Here is a 21,450-nt window from a genome sequence, read left to right as displayed (position 1 = left end):
AGACTTTAAAATCAATAGTATTGATTTTAAAAATTTACTTTACTTTAAAATCAATAGTATTAGAACTGAAGTATTGAAAAGAAGTAGAAACAAAAGTCTCAAAAGGCTAAGAAGGATTGATTCAGTGGCACAACTAGAGGCATCTAGTTTAATTTCAGAAATACTCAGGTGTCCCTCCCACCTCTCCCTTCAGAATGTCACAGATCTTCCGTAACAACCCCTAGCAATGGCATAAGCTTTTTATTCATGCTCCAAAGTTAGCTCATAACATTTCAGCTACTGGTTATTTTGTGTATGTCCTGTGAGGATATAAAGGATAAAGATCAGTTTTTAAATGTATGCTTATGTCCTGTGTGTGTGTTGTAGTTACCTATAGATTGTAATTACAGTTAAAACTACAGTTGTTCAACTAGGTACTGAGTGAAATGCAGTTTTCAGGAAGCACTTTTAATTGTCATGTGACAAATTTTCACTGCCTAGTACTAGTAAAGGCACCATCAGTTGCACGTCCTGTAAAAAACTGAATAGAAAAAGGAGTCTGGAAGACTAGAAGAGATCTAACATTGTAGAAACTACAAACAGAAATATGAGAAGTAGAGGAAACCTTGGAATAAAGAGCATGAGTTAATAAATGCTTATAACTTTGGAAACCAAGCTACTTTTCCTCTTTTTTTGCAGCAAATGCTATTTCAGGATTGCTTCAGAGGATCTCAGTTCTTAAGGAAAATATTCACAAAGGGAAATATAATATATACAGGAGGGAAGTTACTTCTCAGTACCTTATTTACATTAAAAAATTGTCAGGAAGGAATTTACCAAACTTATGATTGTAGATGAATAATATCACCTATACAGAGATGCATATTTAAATCTAGACTGTGTGAAAGGTCAGAGCTAAAAGATACTCTGCAGAAGGTTTGGATTCAGAAGCTGTCATGTAGCAGCTAAAGTTAAATAATTCAGTCTCCTTCTGCACTGGAAGGCAAAGCATAATACTGAAAGATTACAATTCACTTATAATGATATCGCCACGTAAACCCTAGAGAGAAAGAAAAAGAATTTCATTCCAGACTAGTTCAAGTTTTTGTATTCTCTATTTCTTTTGTATTTAGGTGATAAGCTAGCAAACTAGCCATCTCTATCATTTATTATTGTTGTTGTTGTTGTTATAATCAATAATTATAATTATTGCTATTATTATTATTTCATTACATTGGCAAGAAAAAGAAGTAACAGTCAAAAAAATTTGGATGCTTCCATTCTGGGAAGCACAAAACTGATGGCAGAGAGCACTTTTGTTTTTCTGTGCCTTTGCTAGGGCAAGCTTTTCTCACCTTTTTCACTCTGGTTGTTGCACAGGTGGTTGACCAGATTGACACACTGACATCTGACCTGCAACTGGAGGATGAGATGACAGACAGTTCCAAAACAGACACGCTCAACAGCAGCTCTAGCAGCACAACAGCTTCCAGCTTGGAGAAGGTCAAGGTGCGAGGCGGCACACTGCTCATCAAGCCACCTGCACACCCCTCTGCTATCCTCACCGTGTTGCGGAAGCCAAATCCGCCTCCGCCTCCACCGCGACTGACACCTGTCAAGTGCGATGAGCCTCCAAGGCTGCCTCCTTCAGCCAACCCTGTCAAGACTAATGGCACCCTGCTAAGAAACGGGGGCTTGCCAGTTGGACCCAACCGCATCCCAAATGGAGATATGTGCTGTATACCAAACAGTAATTTGGAGAAAGTTGTAATGCAGCCTCTGATGCACAGACCTGAGAAAGAGCGGTGTCCTCAGCCGGGAGCAAGGGAACGGGTACGATTTAGTGAAAAAGTGCAGTACCATGGCTATTGCCCCGACTGTGATGTTCGGTATAACATTAAAAACAGGGAGGTGCACTTGCACAGTGAGCCTGTCTGTGTTATGGGAAAGGTGCCACACCTGTGCCCTCCTCTGCCACCTCCACCACCTCCGCTGCCTCCATTTCCTCTGGAAAATGGAGGGTTGGCGATAAGCCCCAGTAATAGCTTTCCTCCTCCAAGACCTGCGACTGTGCCTCCACAAACTGCACCAAAACCCCAGAAGACCATCTTGAGGAAATCAACTACTACAACAGTGTGATGTATGCCACTTGGAACAACTCTTTGTTTTTTCCTATATATAAACATAAATAGGTAATGAGCACTTTCTACTTGAGCAATAAAAAGACCCAATGTATTACTCCCTATGTCCAGTGAAGTGGCATAAAAATCACATGGTAAGTACAAAGAGGAATGCTTGATCATCTAACTTGTACTCAAAAAAAAAAGTCATAATGGCAAAAACTGCTGAAAAAATATTAATGCTTTAGCTCATAGGTTGTGAACGTGTATTGCAGTTTCATATCTGTAGAGTGGTTTAAAAGACAGTGAAAAGAAAGTTCAGTTTGAAAATACTGAGTGGTGATTTGTGATAAATGTTGGTCTATCTGACGTAAGGGAGTACCTATTGCTCCTGGGTTTTGAGAAACTTCCTGTTTCTAGCAAGTACCTTTTAAAATGTAATTTGATGAAGTGGAGTACCAGGTAACAGCTTTTGACTGAACTCTAGCAAATGTGTTTGTCTGACTGCTTGAGTGAAAGCATTGGGTGTGGAGCAGTGTAATAGGAGGTAATCATTGAACTTTCAGACAGTTTAATCTTTGGAGGGGAAGTAAAGAAATAATTGAAAGCTATATTGACATGGCTTTGGAATACGGAATAATCTCACATTTTGTTTCTCACTTGTTCAGTGTGCCACAGCCAAGGTGAAGTACAGAGTTTTCAGATGAGCAGGGATAGTTGCATTCAGTTCCCCCTATTTCCACTGCTCCATCTGCAAAATGGTAGTAATATTTTATGTCACGTGTAGATTAAAACAACAAAGCCCACAAAGCTTTGTCTGGTGCAAATCTCTTTTTGAAGGCAAAGAAAATCTTGCCTAAGGTCTACAGGGACATCCACTTAATTCATGTAAAGAGCTTTGAAGTTGAAAAGCTCTGTGCAATTACAAAGCATTAACATGCGAAACAAGATATTTTACATGTTATCACTATTTGATGGTGAATCCAATTAATATTCTTAATAGTTGAAAAAAATTTCTCGATGTTTTTAATTATTTTATGAAAGAACATTCTTTTATTCTCACAAAGAGAATTGTTGGGAGCTAGAGTTAAAAAACATTCTATCGGTGAAAAAAATCTGATAATAAATCTGTTATTTACAAAAGTTGTGCCAAATTAATCTCAAATGGCCCAATAGCAGATGCTATATAAAAGGAGTATGTTTTCAGCTGAAATGTAAAATGTACTCTATGGTAAAACAGACAAAACTAGACAAAACAGTTGTTTAATTTAAATTTGAATTTACATGCAGTAATAGGTATTAGACTGAAACCCCAAACTTCAGGAAGTTTCCCTGTATACACATTATAGTACACTTACAGTATTTAAGAACAATTATAACAAAAATTCTAGCATATAACTACCCTTTGAAAACCTTTGCAGTAAACAAAGATTGTATTTTATGGAAATACATATTTAGAGTCTAAAGCTTCTCGTTGTATTCCCTGCATAAAATTGGCAAAGCAAGGAAATAATTTCAAATGCTCAACCATGTTTTCCCCAAATGCTCTCCTTGTGCTTTTCATTATGCACTCTACATTTTGTATTGTTTTACTCAATCTCACAAGAGCTGTTGCTAGGTGAAGTCCTAGTGCTTGCAGCAGAAGGCAGTAACTTGTTCTACATGTATGCAAGATCTTTGCTGCCCACGTGAAGTTTCTCTGAAGTGGATTCTGCTCACGCTGTGGAACTCCACAGCACCTCCCTTGCTCACACATTGAAAACTACATTTAAAATCACTGGAGCAATGTGTGGACAGATCCATATTGCTTTATCTACAGGTTTTTGTTTTAAAATTAAAACTTGTTCTGTCTTCTTGACTTTTTCTCTACTGCGGAGATCATATATCAACTGTTATAAGCTAGTTTAATATTTTTCCCTTCTTAAAAGAGCTTCGGTGTACAAGAAATTAGATAATGTGACTCAAACTTTGCACATTTTATATGAAATATTTCTATTTCATCTTAAGTTAGAGAAAATAATACTGAATAATTTTAGCGGGGGGGAACTGGGGGGCAGTCTGCTGCACATGTCTTACCTCACTTGGCTCAATTTTTCCAGTATAAACTCACCTCTGATAGCACAACACAGTATTTCTCCTTTGGATTCTGTCCCTGGGTTTTTCAGTCTCATGTACCTCCAAGTTCCTGTTCATAAAAATACTATGGATATGCATTGATATACATGTAAATTTCACTGTTGTTTCAGTGTTAGGTTTACACTTCTCAGCTCTGGAAAGTTTAAGTGGTGTGTGACTTTCAGCATTTCCTGTGCAGTTTTGGTATCCACCATCTTCCATCTTGCAATGTCCTCTCCTTCAGAGGTGCTTTCTTGTCTCTTTACCCAGGCAGCCTGAGTACCCTTTCACAAACCACTGCGCCTTGTGCATTTTCATGGGGGAAAAATTATTGTGCTATAAAAATGCAGCTTTTCAAATGGAGTGCTGCTTTTGGCCAGAAATGCAGTTTCCAAATGTGAAAGAAATATGTTGTTTTTCTGCAAAGTTTGCTAACCCAGGCTCTCTTAATGCACCGGATTATTCCAGGGTCTCTGTTAACTCATGCCATGAACGTTGAATCAATTATTCTGTTTTAATGAGAACATCTCTGGCCTTTGTTCTGTTGTAAGGTATTTTTATCAGTATAACAACTTCACATTATGAAGATGATGGAATAAAATTCAGGTTAAAACAGGTAATCTTGCAAAGTATGGGAAAATGCTAACTGTGAGATTTGCAGCGTTGTCTGGAAACTTCTTTTAAAAATGGCGTAAGAAAGAATTCAGCTAGTAGCATTTTTTACATTCATATTAGGAATCTGATCTCCGTGAAGCATTCTTGAACACCTATAAGATAACATATTTCATATCTTACTGAGGAAGACAGAATAAACTAACCAGAACTGGACAAGAATTGTCTGCTTTTGAAACATAGTGTCTTTGAGATTATATTTAATGTTTTGCAAAGATGTTAATACCCGAAAAACTGAAAGGCCAGTAACAGTACTCAGAGCTTTAATTGATCATTTGCCATCATTTCAGAGTACTGCTCAATTTTCATTTCCCAAAGGTATTTAATGTCTGAATTGTCCAGATACAGACTTCTCAAATGCAAATAGAAGGAGGAGGTGGTTCTATCAATTTAATGAAGGGGATGAGCTTAGGAAAATGGAAATAAGCAATTAAAATTGCTTAATTTGTAATTATGGCATTGATTAATAAAAGCTAGCACATGGATGTTTTATAAGAAAAGAACACTAGGAGAGTAAAATCTAGTAACAATCCTTTTGAAGGACATAAGGTATGAATCTTCAAAAAGATTGTGGATCTTTTTATCACCTAGTAAAAGTCTCTGTTCTTCCTTCTCCCTTGTCTTCTGGGGTTGTTACATATTTCATCACATTGTCCATTGTTCACAGAAACAAGAAAAGATTCAAAATCTGCATCTTCCTTTTTTATTATTAAATCAATATTTTATTTCAAATGTTACATGAATTAAGTGAAGTAGACTACAGCTCTAGTTAACTTCCTTCAGATAACCTGATTGTTGGTTTTGAAGCAAACAAAGTGCAGTGTGAATTATTTAATTACCAGGGGGAGTTGTGTATGCCCTTTGGACCTGCTCAGATCTCTTTGCTTGCATGTTTTAACTACCGCTCTCCTTTCAGTGATACTATGAACAGTAATTTTACATATGGAGATAAAATCGTGCTATGGTTGCTACATCACTTGTCTGACTTACTCTTAAAGGAGGGATGAGTATCGGGCACATATTTTTACAGAGGCAACATTTCTCATTCCTGGTTTGAATATATGCTGTGATCCATGCTTCTTCAGAGGGCATGTGTGTGTATAAAAGCAAAATACTTATCCACTGTTCAAACTAGTATTAATAATGAAAGCATCAGGCTTAGAGCTGCAGTAAAGTCTTGTGAGATGTGCACAAAGGCATGCAGTAGAAGAAATGTGTATGGTAAACCATGGGAAGCACAAACATTTAGAATACTTAATCTGAAAAATACTTGGCTTCTATTGAATAACCACATTGTATTTTGTAAGGCACTGTGTGATACATAGCATGCAATACTTACACTCTGCAGCCTAGTGTTTCTCAATCTATTAGCACAGGCTATGCAGTTTGTAACTGAAGCAGCAGCGGCAGTGCCAGTCTTACTGGCTCAGCATACTGCAACGCAGTGCATACAAACTGCACTTCAGCCTCGTCTTTGTTTGGTAGCAGTTACATGGTGATGATGATCTTAAAATGGGAAAAACTAGCAGGGATTTTATCTCACTGGCCTGTTCTGTGGTGGAGAAGAGCCCAAGAGAGCAATCTTCTCTTTCAATAATAATTTTGACAAGGTATCTGTATTAGTCCATCTTGGGATAGCTCTGGGGAGCACGTGCAAGCTAACTTTCCTTCTTGATCTTAAATGATTTGACATCTGGCTACCTTATGTTGGTCGAAGACTCTCTTGTTAGCTGAGACTGGAGCTGCTGGGCTAAATGGACTTGACCGGCTATCCTGCTGCAGGAGAGTGGCCCATGATCTTGTAAACCTGTGCAAGCCTGCTACTCTTCTCTGTTCTTCTCATTTGTTCATGTATGGCAAAGTCCTTATGTTACTACATGGTTGGAGGGTTTTGTTAAGAAATTGCTCCATGGACAGTATCCATCAGCTGGGCTACATTATTTCAGTGATGTAAGCAGGTGGAACCATAACTGTATTCAAGCTGCCCAGTCTTTTGTGATGTTGAACCTTTCGAAATTTTGAGGCAGAGTTCTCTCATTGTTGAGATAGTAAGTCTCCTGTCAGGTAAGGTGAGAATCTCTCATGCAGGTATGATCAAGAGGAAGTAGAACATTTGTATTTTGCAGGGCTGTTTTTGTTATTGCAGGACTATATATTTTTTGTGGTGTGAAAATGTTTTTTATAGTTAGATGAGAAAAAAATTCAGGTCTGATCTAGTAAAAGAAGTAGAACATAAATTGCAGCTGATAGCCAGCCAACAGCAGTGCTTTGAATGAGTTAACACCAGGACCATTCTGCTGCCTTGTTTGGGGAAGAAACTGCTCTGTCTTCTCAAGAGATTAGGTTTTTTCTTTCATCCTGAAATATTTGATGTTTCTAAGATTCTTTAAGGAACTGAGCACAGTCTTATGTTCATAATAAGAATTTATGTTTTTATAAGAGTTTCCTGTTCCCAGATCTGTCCCTTTATGTTGTTTGCCTGATCTTTTGACTGACTTCTTTTGCAATCTTACCAGCAAGAATGGAAAAAAAAAATTTACAAAGTAATAGCTAAATTATGAAAAAAAAGGAACTTTGATCAGATATGTTTCAGTATGTTCTTCAGCAGTGCTTACGTGATGATGACTACATCAATCTCAGAGTTTGTTTTTCTTTAAGTAGGGTTATTATCATTACTTTAAACTTAAATCTTGAATCACTTTAAGCGTAAGAGAGCAAGAAAACAGCCAGTCAGTGGCAGAATTTTTCATAGAAGTGTTTATTTCCTTTCCAGTTTGATGTTGACTTTGCTAAGTAAAAGTTACTAATGCATGTCAGCCTCCTTCCTGGATAAATTAGCATGTGAAAAATAGAAGATGGTGATAATATCTTTCTGTATAAATCTCTAATGCCTACAGAATATTTTGTTCATTTTTTTGCAAATACAATTATGATTGTGTACTGGAGCTATATATTACATTATCTTTTGTCTCCAAGGAGTAACTAACATACTGTAATTTTAATGGTGACTGTTTTCCTTCAGTTTCACAATTTCAACATTATTATGTAGTTCAACTTTATAATGTTAATTTTAGTCTTCAGACCCATGTGAGACAAAGCACGGTGTTTAGTAGTCATTAAGAGGAACTACAGCCAACATCAGTGAAAGCTGACTTTTGGAACAAAGTCAGTGTATTTTTGTCACACCCACTGCAAAGGGATTGGTTGCAGAATCTTTCTGGTACTATATAAAAAGCTGTTTCAATATCTGTATCTTCCAGTTTCTTCTGTGTTTACAAAAAACATTCCACATTGGGTTTTGTTTACAAAAAACATTCCACATACAAAAAACATGACATCTATTTTAGGAAATGTTAGCTTTACAAATATTTGATATTAGGAAATACTGATTCATTGAAGGTAATACAAAGCAAAAGAAAAACCCCACTGATTCTCACAATACAATGTATTTACTCTTATGAGTAAACTATGTAGCAGTTATTTCTCAATAGTATATAACAAGACAGGTATGAAGAAAGGCACTTATGCTACTGTGTAGTGATTTTTACAGAAGAAAATACACTTCTTTTGGATTGGACAGCAATACATCTCTCCATACTAATGAAAAGTATGAAGGAAATGGACTGGAGACAAATTCTAAGTTTATCCATATCTGTGTGGACCAGTTTCCTCATACTGTGTTGTTAAACCAGTCTAGCTGAATCAGTACCAAAAAATGAACAGATAAAGTGATTTTTTTGTTTGTTTGCTTTCCTTCTTTTATTTTAGGTTATCAGACAACATGAGCCTTTCTGTATCTGTAAGAAACAGAGGCTTTATTTATTTATTTAAAGCATAGGACATGTATATGCTTGTGAAATGAGTCTCGCACAGTGAGAGCAATAGGTATAGCGCAGGCAGAATCAGAAATAATAGAGCCAGGCCATTCTGTCCATGCTGGAAACAACAAAATTCACCTGTATTTGAATGCTGCCTCCATTTACTCCAGAAGTTTTAAAGTACAGATGTTTAGAAGAATGTTTGTCCTGGGTTTGGTTAGGACAGAGTTAATTGTTCACGGGGAACTGGGAGGGGAGCAGCTGGGGCAGCTGACCCAAAGGGCTGGGGCAACTGACCCAAAGGGCCAAAGCAGCTTGGACTTCATGCTCAGGGTGGTTTAAACAGGGACGTTCCGGGAAGGGGGAGGGTACTGGGTACTGCAGTTTGGGAGCCAGTTGGGTGGTGCCATTTGGTTCTGTGTATCACTTGTGTTGTATATTCTTTCATTAGTATTGTTGTTGTTTGTGGTTTGGTGTTGTTTCTCTCTTCCTTGCTGTTCCAGTAAACTTCTCCCCTGAGCCCCATCCTTTTATATTTTCTCCTCCCCATCCCACCGGAGGGTGGGGGTGGGGGGGGGGGTGCGGTGAGCAAGCCTCAGTGGTTATACTACCGCAATGTTCATAAATAAATCTGCTGATACCTTAAGTTGTACTATATTACTGAGACAGGAAAGCATTTGAAATGCTTCTGTCTTTTATCTCACTGACTAAATAAAGGAATAAAAGTCACTTTTTGCTCTTTAGGATATAACTGAAAAATAAGAATGACATCGTCATTAAAAGTAAATTCCTGTGGTAGAATTGAAGATAGAGAAATAATATAGAAAGCTAAGTGGTATTCATTTATAATTAGTGTTAAAGGGGACTTTTATTATTAAGTGTCAAGTGAATGTAGATCTCATTATTGAATGCATATAAAACATGAGATTTAATAATATCTAGTAAATAAAGAAAAATGTGGTGAAGTACTTCATATCTTGTCCTGTTGAGACATGAATTTGATAAATTTAGAAGGAGATTCTAATAAGTTACTAAGACTTAAATCTGGGACTTGTCCTTTAAATACAGTGTAGAAGAAGGCATGATGCATAGCCACACTGCCCAGGAGGAGCACTGGGAGGCAGTGACAAACTTTTTCCTGGAGGGATTGCGTTCCCAGCGCTGCAGCATTTCTAGACCTGATACTAAATCGAATATAAGGGACGTTAGATCTCAGTGTATCTCAGTGTGCCTGCAGGTCAGTGAAGTAAGAAGGCAGTACCTCAGTGCACTACAGAAAACACAAACCATACAATTTGCTCACCCCAGGGTTTAATTCTACAAGAATTATATAGTATTTGGGTAGTTTGAAAGTTTGACTTTTTGTACCCTTCATTATCTTCTCCTTCCCTACCCCTTCCTTTCTTTCTCCACAAATGCACAGTAGTGTAAGAATGGGATAGAGTTTGCCTCTAAGTGTTCAGCTTTATTTAATGTGGATCAATATTAGTGAAATTTATTAGATGGGACAATAAAAATGCTTATAAAGGATATTCAGATACTCTCCGCTCACTTTTAAATGGAAACATGTCAATCATCAACTATCAGTGCTAGGAATTGAACAAGAGAGACAACAATTTATCTTCCCTGCCTTAGCATGCATTCCCTGGTACTGGACAGCTAATTTGAATCTCCATGCTATTATTAAGTTTACTTTTAAGCAGATGATTGAAATGGAGGTCTCTGTGGTTGTCAGAAACTAAAAGTAGTGTATTTCACAGATTGAAGGGCTCCTTAATGTGCCTGTCACAGATGAAAATATTCACAGCATTATGGTCAGTGCTTTTCATCCTAAATATTCAGAATAAAGATTCTGACACCATCCTTCATACTTGAGTATTAGAAGAGAGAAGAGAGTGAGCATTTTTTATCATGTCTTCGAGCAACATCAAAGCTTTCTATCAGAAACCTGTGTAGTTTCTTGTCAGAACTCTCCTGGCCTTCTAGACTCTGATTTTTAGCCTGAAGACTAAAAGGCTAAGGTTCCCTGGGGCTTTCAACTTTGCACCAAAGTGTTGATAGTTCAGGAGGTCTGTTTTTGTCGATCATAGTAGTAAAACTATCAAAAGTCTGAAATAAAACACTTCTTTTCTGAAACAATTTTAATGGTATATTAGTTTCCATTAATTATTTAATAGCTCTTTATTGTTCTGAAGTCAAATAAAGTTTCTATCAAAATGCTATAATCCTCGACCAATACAAATACTCCTAGCTTGTGTCCAGTCAAGTCTTTCAGGCAGCACGTGTCATGGACAAGAAAATCTTACAGGGTGACTGTTGCAAATGTAAGAACTGTCTTGTGTGTTTGTTTAGTGTAGCATAGGATTGCTTGCTGCTCTCATAAAAGCCCTTAGTTCCCCAATGGGTGTTAACAGGACATTGTGTACAAATTTGGAATTACAGTTTTCTTTTTATGTTGGAAATAAAACCCTTATTTTTTTTAATCTATTTCCAAAGAGCTGTAGTATTCAATGTGTGGTTCCTGCCAAGCAGTAAAACATATGAAAGCAAGTTTTGCATACTCCAAATGTCCAAAACATGATCAACAAGTATCTCCTAAAATGTATTCATTGATAGTGCTTAAACATGCTTAGACCTTCCCTTGTGGAAACTAGGAATCAAGTATTTAAAATATCCTAACTCTGCTATTTTAAAATGCAAGGAAAACAAAAAGACTGAGTTTCTTTCATTCAGCAAGGTTTTTACTTGTACAAGTTTTAACCTCTAAGTGTGTAATACTCCTGATAGAAATCAGTAATGACAGTCTCTGCCTATAGAGAATTTAGTAGTCTAGATTCAGGAAATATCTGATGCCATCAAGCTAATTTTATACTAGCTGACTTAAGAACAAGAAAGTATTAAAACTGGACGGACTGTATAGGGTGCAGGACTGTATTGCAGTCCTGCAATAAAATACATTTTTAATTCAGAGGGAATTAAAGGATAAAAAGGAATAAAATTATAAATAGGAATGAAGGATAAAAGGAATAAAAGGATACCAAAGAGATAAATCACACACTTCTCACATTTAGCTATGTATGATTTTAAAGCTCAGTTTTTATTGGTATTGAGGCAAAATCAAGTAGTTGGGAGGACAAGCAGATTAATGAATGCTGCTGAATAGGTGTCAAAAAGTATGAAGAAAAAGTAAAAGCAACATAAAACCACTTTACCAACTGGCCAAATGACATTTTATTTAGCTTTGCAGCAGTAATGTGTTAAAAATAAAAAGGTTTCTAATTTGCCACAGGATAGATGGTAGAAGTATACATATATACTGGGGTCAATTCTGTGCAACAGTACTAGGTGGAGGAGCTGAAAGTGGATGGTATGTCTTGACTTCTCTGGATTTTTCAGTTGGAATAGGTGTTGTTCATTTTTCTGTTGTTTGTGATTGTTTATAGTTGATGTGCATCTACCAGGCAACTTGCATGTGTACAGCCTTGGTCTGGTGCAAGTGTGCAGACCTGGTGACATTTCAGCTGAATTAATCTGTGTTTCTGGGTGTCCCTGTCAGGTTGACATTGCGGGGTGCACCAGGTGCTACCTACTCCCCATTCTTCCCCAGCTGAAGTCCCAGGTCTTCGAAGAGCATCCCAAGGCACTGCTGTATCCTATCTACCTACTGTTTTCATGTCTTAGCTTGGAACAACCAAGCATGTCATAGAAGGAAAAAGACTTCTTAGGAGTCCATTATTAACCTTGCTGCAGGCCTACTTCAGAGCTTTTCCTCTGTAGTTCCAGTTGTAGGCAATGATATTGGAAGAAGCAGATGGACCCAGTCTATTAATACATGGCTTCATGGCTGGTGTACCACCAGAATTTTGAGGTTTTTGATAATGGGATGGTTTACACAGCACCAGGCCTGCTGGCATCAAATGGGATTAATCTTTCTCAAAGAGGGAAAGAGGGTTTTTGCTCCTGAGCTAATGGGCCTCATTGACAAGAGTTTTAAACTAGATTTGAAAGGGGAATGGGATAACATGAGACTTACCCGTGACAAGCCATGGGTTGGCATGCCAAGATTAGAGGGAGGGGTGCTAGCAAGGGCTCTCAACCTGTTGCTCAGAGACTTGCTTACGGAGATGAGCCAGGGGCTCCTGAGGTAATGGGAGCCAACAGGGAACAGCAGCGAAATACCTGAAAGAAATTAAGGTGTGTTCCTCTAAAAAGGTGACATGGCTGACAGCCTAGCTGAAATGTTTGGTGGAATAACTCCCATTACTGGAGTGCAGCTATCAAAAGCTACAAGCTGTTCAGAAGGGACAAGTGAACGAGGAGTGACAGAAGTGTTGCCCTCTATATCAAGAATTTGATAGATTGTGAAGAGGTGCCCAATCAGGTTGAAAGCTTGTGGGTAAGAATTAGAGACCGAGGCAACAAAGGGAACCTTGTGGTTGGTATCTACTACAGGCCGCTCAATCAAGACAAACCTATTGATGAGGCCTTCTTATTCCAGCTACAGGAGGCATCATGCTTGCAGGCTCTCGTCCTGCCTCTTGGGGGCTTCAGCCACCCTGACATCTGCTGGTAAAGTAGCATGGTGAGCTGTAGGCAATCCAGGAGACTTCTGGAGAATAACTTCCTAAACCAGGTAATAGACAGCGCTAGCACAGGGGATATGTTACTGGACCTGTTGGTCATGAACCGAAGTGAGCTAATTGGTGGCATCAAGATTGGGTGCAGCCTGGGCTGCAGTGATCATGCACTGGTGGAGTTCACAGTTATGGGGGATAGGGATCAGGAGAAGAGTCAGAACCCTAAATTGTAGGAATGCAAACTTCCTGCTCTTCAAGGAGTTAGTCAACAGGACCCTCTGGGAACAGCTCTCAGGGACAAGGGAGAAGAACAGAGCTGGCAGATCCTTACAGTCTCTTTCCATAGACTGCAAGAACTCTCAATGCCCATATGTAAGAAAACAGGAAAGGAAGGAAAAAGACCAGCATGGCTGAGTCAAGATCTGCTGGCCAAACTAAAAGGGAAGAAGGAAATGCACAGGCAGTGGAAGCAGGGACAGGTATCCTGGGAAGTGTATAGGGATACATGGTTGTATAGGGATGTTGTTGGGAAGGCCAAGGCACAGCTGGAGCTGAACTTGGCAGGGAGTTCAAAGAGTAATAAGAAGAGCTTCTGTAGGTATGTCAGCCACAAAAGGAAGGTCAGTGAAAGTGTACCTACCCTGATGAACACAACTGGCAAACTGTTAACAACAGACAAGAAGGCTGAGGTACTCAATGACTTGTCCTCAGACTTCTGTGGCAATCTCTCTTCCCACACCTCTTGAGTGGATGAACCTCAAGGCAGGGACTGGGGAGCAGAGTCCCTTACACTGTAAAAGATCAGGTTCGTAACCACCTGAGGAACCTGAACATAATTAAGTCTGTAGGACCTGATGCATCCCAGCATCCTGAGGGAATTGTCTGATTTAGTTGCCAAGCCACTCTCCATGATATTTGAAAAGACATGGCAATCAGATGAACTCTGTGGTGACTGTAAAAAGGGAAACATTGCACCCATTTTTAAAAGGAGTAGAAAAGAGGGCCCTGGGAACTGCTGACCTGTCAGCCTCACGGGTGTGCCTGAGAAGATAATGGAACAGATCATTCTTGAAGCTATGCTAAGGCACATGGATGACAGGTGATTTGAGACATCCAGCATGACTTCACCAAGGGCAAGTCTTGCCTGACCAACCTGGTGGCCTTCTGTGATGGATTGACAACATTGGTGGACAAGGGAAGAGCTACGGATATCATCTGTCTGGACTTCTGTATGGCCTTTGACATGGTCCCCCACAACATCTTTTTCTCTAAATTAGAGAGATATGAACTTGATGGGTGGACTATTCAGTGGATAAGGAATTGGCAAGATGGTCACTTCCAGAGGGTATTGGTCAATGGCTCAATCATAGAATCATTAAGGTTGGAAAAGACATCTAAGATCATCAAGTCCAACCATCAACCTAACACCACCATGTCCAGATGGAGAGCATTGAAGAGTAGTGTCCCTTAGGGGTCCATATCAGGACCAGTACTGTTTAACATCCTCATCAATGACATAGACAGTGGGATCAAATGCACCCTTAGCAAGTTTGCAGATAACACCAAACTGAGTGGTGTAGTTGACACACCTGAGAGACCTGGAAAAACTTGAGAAGTGGGCCTGTGTGGACCTCATGAGGTTGAACAAGGCCAAGTGCAAGGTCCTGCACCTGTGTTGAGGCAACCCCTGATATCAATACAGGTTGGGGGATGAAGGGATTGAAAGCAGCCCTGCCAAGAAGAGCATGAGGGTAATGGTGGATGAAAAACTAGACACGAACCAGCAATGTTCACTCACAGCCTAGAAAGCCAACCATATCCTGGGCTGCATCAAAAGAAGGGTGGCCAGCAGGTTGAGGGAGTTTATTCTGCCCCTCTACTCTGCTCTCATGAGACCCCACCTGGAGTACTGCATCTAGCTCTGGAGGAGAGGCAAGACATGGCCCTGTTGGAGCATGTCCAGAGAAGGGCCACAAAAATGATCAGAGGGATATGAGGAAAGGCTGAGAGTTCTAGTTGTTCAGCCTGGAGAAGAGAAGACTCTGGGGAGACGTTATTGCAGCCTTTCACTACTTAAAGGGGACTTACAAGTAAGATGGGGACAGACTTTTTGGTAAGGCCTGTAGGGGTAGGATAAGGGGTAATGGTTTTAAACTAAAAGAGGGTAGATTCAGCCTAGCTATAAGGAATAAATTTTTTATGATGAGGGTGGTGAGACACTGCAACAGGTTGCCCAGAGATGCCCCATCCCTGGAGACATTCAAAGTCAGGTTGGACAGGGCCCTGAGCAACCTGATCTAGTTGAAGATGTCCCTACTCATTGCAGAGGGCGTGGACTAGCTGAGCTTTTAAAGGTCGTTTCCAACACAAACTGTGATATGATGCTATGATTCTGTCATCCTGTCCCCTTGGCCTATGCATGACCCAAAGGATGGACTGTATAATTCTCACATTTCAGAAAGCAAGGACTTGATTAGATGCTGCTAAAAGTATTCTGTTACATGAGCACTTTGCTTGCTGTGTGGCGGCAAGAGATGCAGACAAATTGTGATTAAGAACTTTGAAAGATATAACAGAGTGCAAGGAAGATCACTTTTGTGCAGAGGTCTGGAGAAGTTCGATTCTGTGGGCATAGTATAAATCTTGCCCAGGCTCATGTCCCTGAACAGGTGTGAATGGTTCCTCTTCAGGGTCTTTTAGATAGTCACCCAAAGATAGTTGGTGGCATCTCACATGAATCGTGGTATACCCACAGTGATGTGTTTGTATAGTGGTAGTATGGTAACTGGTAGTGTGCACTCTTAGGTTAGGTGTGCACACTTATCAATTAATATAGTAAAAACACAAGGCACTGTTGCCTAAGTTAATAAAATCAGACCGGAAATAAGAAAAAAATTCTTCACAGTGAGGTGTGTAGCTTCTGGAGCAACTTACTTGGAAAAGTAGTCAGTACGCCACACTATGAAGTTTTTAAATTCCAATTGGACGTCTCCTAAAAAAAGTGGCACACTAAGTCTGAGGAAATAATTTTGAAGATCAACAGTGGTAAGTGGGAGGGCAAAGTAATGTACCCTAACGCTCCCTGTTAGCCATTAAAAAAAAAATGATACACATTTCATTAAAAGACAGATGAAAAATACACCATTCTGATGTTTCCAGCAGGTGTAATTTTGTACTTGTCAAAGAAGACAGATGAAAAAAAGCAGTAAAGCATGCTAGAAGCAATGGAAAATTAAAATGTCAAACTTTGTTTTTTCTGAACAGGCACAACTCAGTAAAAATTGTGTCGAGTGTTAATGAACTGCTTCTACTTGTACAGCAACTTGAGGTGAAGGAGTTTGATACAGTGCCTCTCTACATTTTAGAATTTTGATTTTGGAACAAACCATCTTTCTATATCTGTAAAATCTACAGCGGAATGGCATATTCTAAATCAACCATAGTGACAAATACTTTGACAAATCCAATTGCACCAAGTTGTCATAATAAAAGTAATGAATACATAAAGAAGAGCTTCTCATGGATGTTTATTTTCTAAAGCATAATCTCTGCAGATATGCATGAAACACAAATGGGTTTTTAGCAACAGAAATTGCTCATATTTGCAATAGTAAAATAGTAGTCACACTTTTTTCTGATAGGGACTTGTTGAGCAATTTTTTTCTTTTTGTCCTATCAATAAGGAGGAAGTTTTGTTTTTATTTTTTTAATCTTTCATTTTGGGTTCTTTCCATCTAAAACCAACCCGTGGCGGGAGGAAGAGAGAGGAAAAAAAATAATCTGCAGTATGTTCTGTTTCTTTGTGATCTATAACACAACATGTTAAGGTATTTTTAAATACATCAGTCATTCTCACATTTTCTCCTACTGAGAAACTCTGACAACTGAAATACTAGTGAAAAACTGACCTACAAAAAGATGAGGGTAGCAATCAGCAGAGCAATAAATTCACTGAAAATTTGATAAACATCTATAATATCAGTAATTACTGAACAGTTTGAGTGAGACTCATCTGATAAACATTCAGTGCCTTTTTGACAAAAAAGGTTATGGTTCACAAAAAAAAAATTGTGACACTCCTACAGCCTATGTGGAATGTTTTGTGCTTTTATCTGCATTGAGATAGTAACTGATTGATAACATTGGTTATGAGGGGAAAGCTTGTATAGGCCAGTAGGCCAAATGTTGATGATACATTTATTTTCATAATAAATTTTATAATAAATCCATTTTCATGATAAATTTATTAATAATAAATTTTGCAACCTCAGTCATGTTACTGAGAAATTAAAGTATATCACTCTGTGACAGATTTCTTTAAAACTTCACAGTGACCACACTTCCTGAATGATAAATGAAAAAATACAGCTATGATGATTCATAATTTGTAATTTATATATTTGAAATCTGTATAAACAATTGAATATGTTCCTGAATACTTTAGAGACTTTTTTTTTCCCTGTAGTGACCTGATTTTTAAATACAAGTGTAATATTTCAAGAGTATGTCTAATTTGCAGGCTTATAATTATACACTGGTTGGAGACTAGCTGTGCTGTTTGAAAACTATTTCAGCTTGGGTTTTGCCAAAACTTGGAGAACAGTCATAAATACTGAAACAATCCTTTTCTTATTATATTGCAAAGTATTGTTCTAATTAGAAAAATCTTTTATTACAATATGTTGAGTAAATTATTATATATGTGCATGAAAAGGATATAATCTTAGTCCTAGTGGCAGGAAGATATGAGAAGCATATGTTAGAAAAATAAGAATGCAGTGTCTTCTTCTGAAGGCCGGTAGTTAACATTGACTTAATCTTGTTAGGGATCTTAAAAAGCATAAATTTACATTTTGTTTTATTGTAATTTAGATTTAAACTTTTCACAGTGGTGTACACACCAATTATTCCAGTGTTCTATACAACGGTACAGAAAATGAAAAACTCTGTTCTGAGTAGTTTATAATTTAGTGTAATCCAAGGTCAGTTCTGATCACATTCACACTTGAGAGTAAGCCTACTAAAACTGTTTGCCATTCGTCCATATGGGGAACAGCTTTTAGAGTCTGAATTGCATTTGCTGAGGCAGAAGCAGCATTAAACAAGGGAAAAGTTGAAGCAGAACAGTAAATATAGTAAGCAAAACTTCATATAAACTTAAGACTTAAGATGTGAACTTTATAATTTTAATGTATTTTACACACATTGTTCATTTTCTACTTCTTCTTCCTGATACTCAGTTCCAGCTGTATGAAAATGTACTATTTAGTCACTTATTTTAAGGCTAGGGGAACAAGAAATAAGGTTGTAAATAAATTACAAGTGACTCATTGATTTCTAGAAAGAAGACTGCCAACATAATAAGCTTCAGTGATGCTATTGTAGTTTGAATTTGTAGACTGAGGCAGGAAAACTATTAGAAAAGCATTTGTATATACTAGTATCTCTTTTAACAAGTTTGTTTCACTATAACTCATTAACCATACATGCAGGAGATTAATTCTTTCTCTCTCAGACAGGCAATGAATCTTTTAAATTGTGTTCAAGTGAATAATTCATGAGCTTTCAGAAAATGTGTTTTGTGTGGTGCGTTTTCAAAGAAAATTTGATCTATGTATGGAAGTTTTAAATATCTGAAATATAAAGCAGAGAGCTTTGTCATAGTGCCGTAAGATTCTAGGACACAAGATAAATATTATAAAGTAGTATGGGTAGGAAGGTGTTGTACTGGTTTTCTGTTTAACAGGAAATTGCCTGTTTGATAAACCAACCTCGCACTGCTCTGCTTCATCTATATTGACTGTAGAAACTATGAACTGTAGATCTGATCCTATTGTCTGTGCATGTAAGTAGTCTCACCTCTTGTTTAATTTGACCTGTGGGTTTGTGCCTTGCTGAGGAAGAAGATGGTCTCCCAGTTGTGTTGATAAGACCACATGTGGTCATTGGTGACCTGTACATCATACATTTGCATTGCCAAGAAGCTGGGAGTGGGAGGCAGAGGAGGGGCACTGCTGTATGCTTGGCTTTTGTCAGGTAGTAATTTGGCATAGTTGGTACACAGATTTGGACTAGGAAAGTTGGATGGCTCCTAGGGTCTCAGATGTAGATAGGCTGAGTAACCATATGTATTGGGTTTACGTGGCAAAATTTCAGTACTGGGTGGGGGTTGCAGGGGTGGTTTCTCTGAGAAGATGCCAATAGTTGTTCCCATGTTGGATAGAACCAGTTCCTGCTGCCTCCAAGATGACATACCGGTGGCCACAGCTAGGCCTCTCTGATAACATACGGTCCTTATTTCCTGTTATCCTACTCTGATTTGGATTGGCAGTAAATTAAATTAATTTCCCCAAGTTGAGTCTGTTTTGCCCGTGACAGTAATTGCTGAGTGATCTCCCTGTCCTTATCTCAACCCATGAGCCTTTTTTCATATTTTCTCCCACCCCATCCAGTGAGGAGGGGTAGTGATAAAGCAGGTTGGTGAGCACTTGGTGATCAGCCAAGGTCAATGCACCACAATAGTCATGCTCACAGGCCTGGCAGTGCCCTGGCAGAGCCAGGAGGGTTGATTGGTTGCCCAAGCCTGGCCTGGGTCAAACTGTCTCAGCAGCCAGGGTGCAAGGCATGTTCAGCTGCTGTCTCCTGGATACTTGACTAAGAGCTGTCTCTAGCACTTGGTGCTCTACACACCCATGTTTCTTCTCATCCAGGTCTGCTTAGGTACTTGCATGGTGCACCAGGGAGTTGGGCAAAGCCCTGCTCCATGTTGTGTATTCAACCTCCTTTCTGCTCCACATTCCCAGGGGCATTTTCAAAGCTGCATCTACTTAGTGGAAACCTACTTCATCTTTCCTTCATGGAATGGAGACAAGCTGCTGGGGAGATGAGAAGCACCACAAACACTTGGTGGTGCCCACAGCTGCCAGGCCTTTTCAGCTGGATAGCAGAGGCATAGGTTGGCTTGATAGCCTGCCAAGACCATGGGAATGTGTTCTCGGTGCCTCAGGAGCATTGCAGAGCTCACCATTCTCATCCCCTGTGGAGCCAGCAGCAGTGACACTAAGGAATGGGCTGCAAAGGTGTTGTAAGGGATATCAGAGCCAGCATCTTCCCCAGGGCTTTGGAGCACCCACTGATGTCCTGCCGAGCAAGGGAAGGGTTCTCATCCTCAAGGCAGATCAGGCTGGGCACCTTTTGCCATCCTGGAAGGCCCCAGGATGGATCTGGGTTGCAGGAGGGTAGAGGTCAGGCAGTGGTGGCATCCCTGGTAGGTGTGACCACCCCATGGGGCCGGGAGGCAGGTCTTGCTCACATGCTCCGGGAACAGCTGAGACCACCCGCTCTGAGGTCAGGAAGGCATTTTCCCCCCCGGGGCAGATTGTCACTGGTCCCCGGGGGCTTTTTCACCTCTGCAACATTGAGCAGAACCCCTTGCCAGGGCTCCTCTGGGCAATTTTGGGTAGGTGTCTACCTCCTGCTTTTGCAGCACAAAAACACTGCATGTGTCTGGATCTCTCAGGAGCTGCCACTTTTCAGCTGTCCCTGAATACAACAAAATTGCAGTTTTCTCCTTCATCTGCTGTTGGTGTCGTGTGTGCTGGTCTTGGCCTGTGAACCTTGTCCTGCAGCTGTGTGTATACAGAGGTATTGTGGCAAGGTTTTTGTAGGGGGTGCTGCAGGGAGGGCTTCTGTGAGAAGATGCCAGAATGTCAGACAAAGCCATTTCTAGATACCTTGAAAACAGACCCACCACTGGCCAAAGCTGAGTCTGTCAGCAATGTTGATAGCACCTCTGTGATCACATATTTAAGAAGGAGTAAAAAAAGCTGCACAGCAGAAGCGGGGAGAGAGGACTGAGAATATGTGAGAGAAACAGCGCTGCAGACACCAGGGTCAGTGAAGAAGGAGGGGGAGGAGGTGCTTCTGGATCCAGAGCAGAGATTCCCCTGCAGACTGTGGTGAAGCCCGTGGTGAGGCAGGCTGTCCCCCTGCAGCCCATGGAGGTCCATGGTGGAGCAGATATCCACCTGCAGATTATGGAGGACCCCATGGGCTTCCCTAAAGGAAGATCTCCCTTGCAGAGTGCCCATGCTGGAACCACCTCCTGGCAGGACTTGTGGCCTGGTGGAGGAACCGAGCTGGAGCAGTCCATTCCTGAAGGACTGCACA

The 21,450-nt window shown here is 39.7% G+C and overlaps 1 protein-coding gene across 1 annotated transcript; it reads left to right on the top strand.

Annotated features, from left to right (window-relative positions):
• The first annotated feature begins 1,365 nt into the window (after positions 1-1,365).
• Positions 1,366-2,248, top strand: PRR16 (proline rich 16). The gene has a single exon (XM_010172561.2). The coding sequence runs from the start codon at positions 1,411-1,413 to the stop codon at positions 2,116-2,118; it is 708 nt and encodes a 235-aa protein (XP_010170863.2). The 5' UTR covers positions 1,366-1,410; the 3' UTR covers positions 2,119-2,248.
• Positions 2,249-21,450: the final 19,202 nt, after the last annotated feature.

The sequence above is a fragment of the Antrostomus carolinensis genome, unplaced genomic scaffold (assembly GCF_000700745.2).
Source record: "Antrostomus carolinensis isolate BGI_N321 unplaced genomic scaffold, ASM70074v2 scaffold8707, whole genome shotgun sequence".
Taxonomy (NCBI): Eukaryota; Metazoa; Chordata; class Aves; order Caprimulgiformes; family Caprimulgidae; genus Antrostomus; species Antrostomus carolinensis.
The sequence above is the reverse complement of the archived record's forward strand: the minus strand, read 5'-3'. Positions and strand labels throughout refer to the sequence as shown.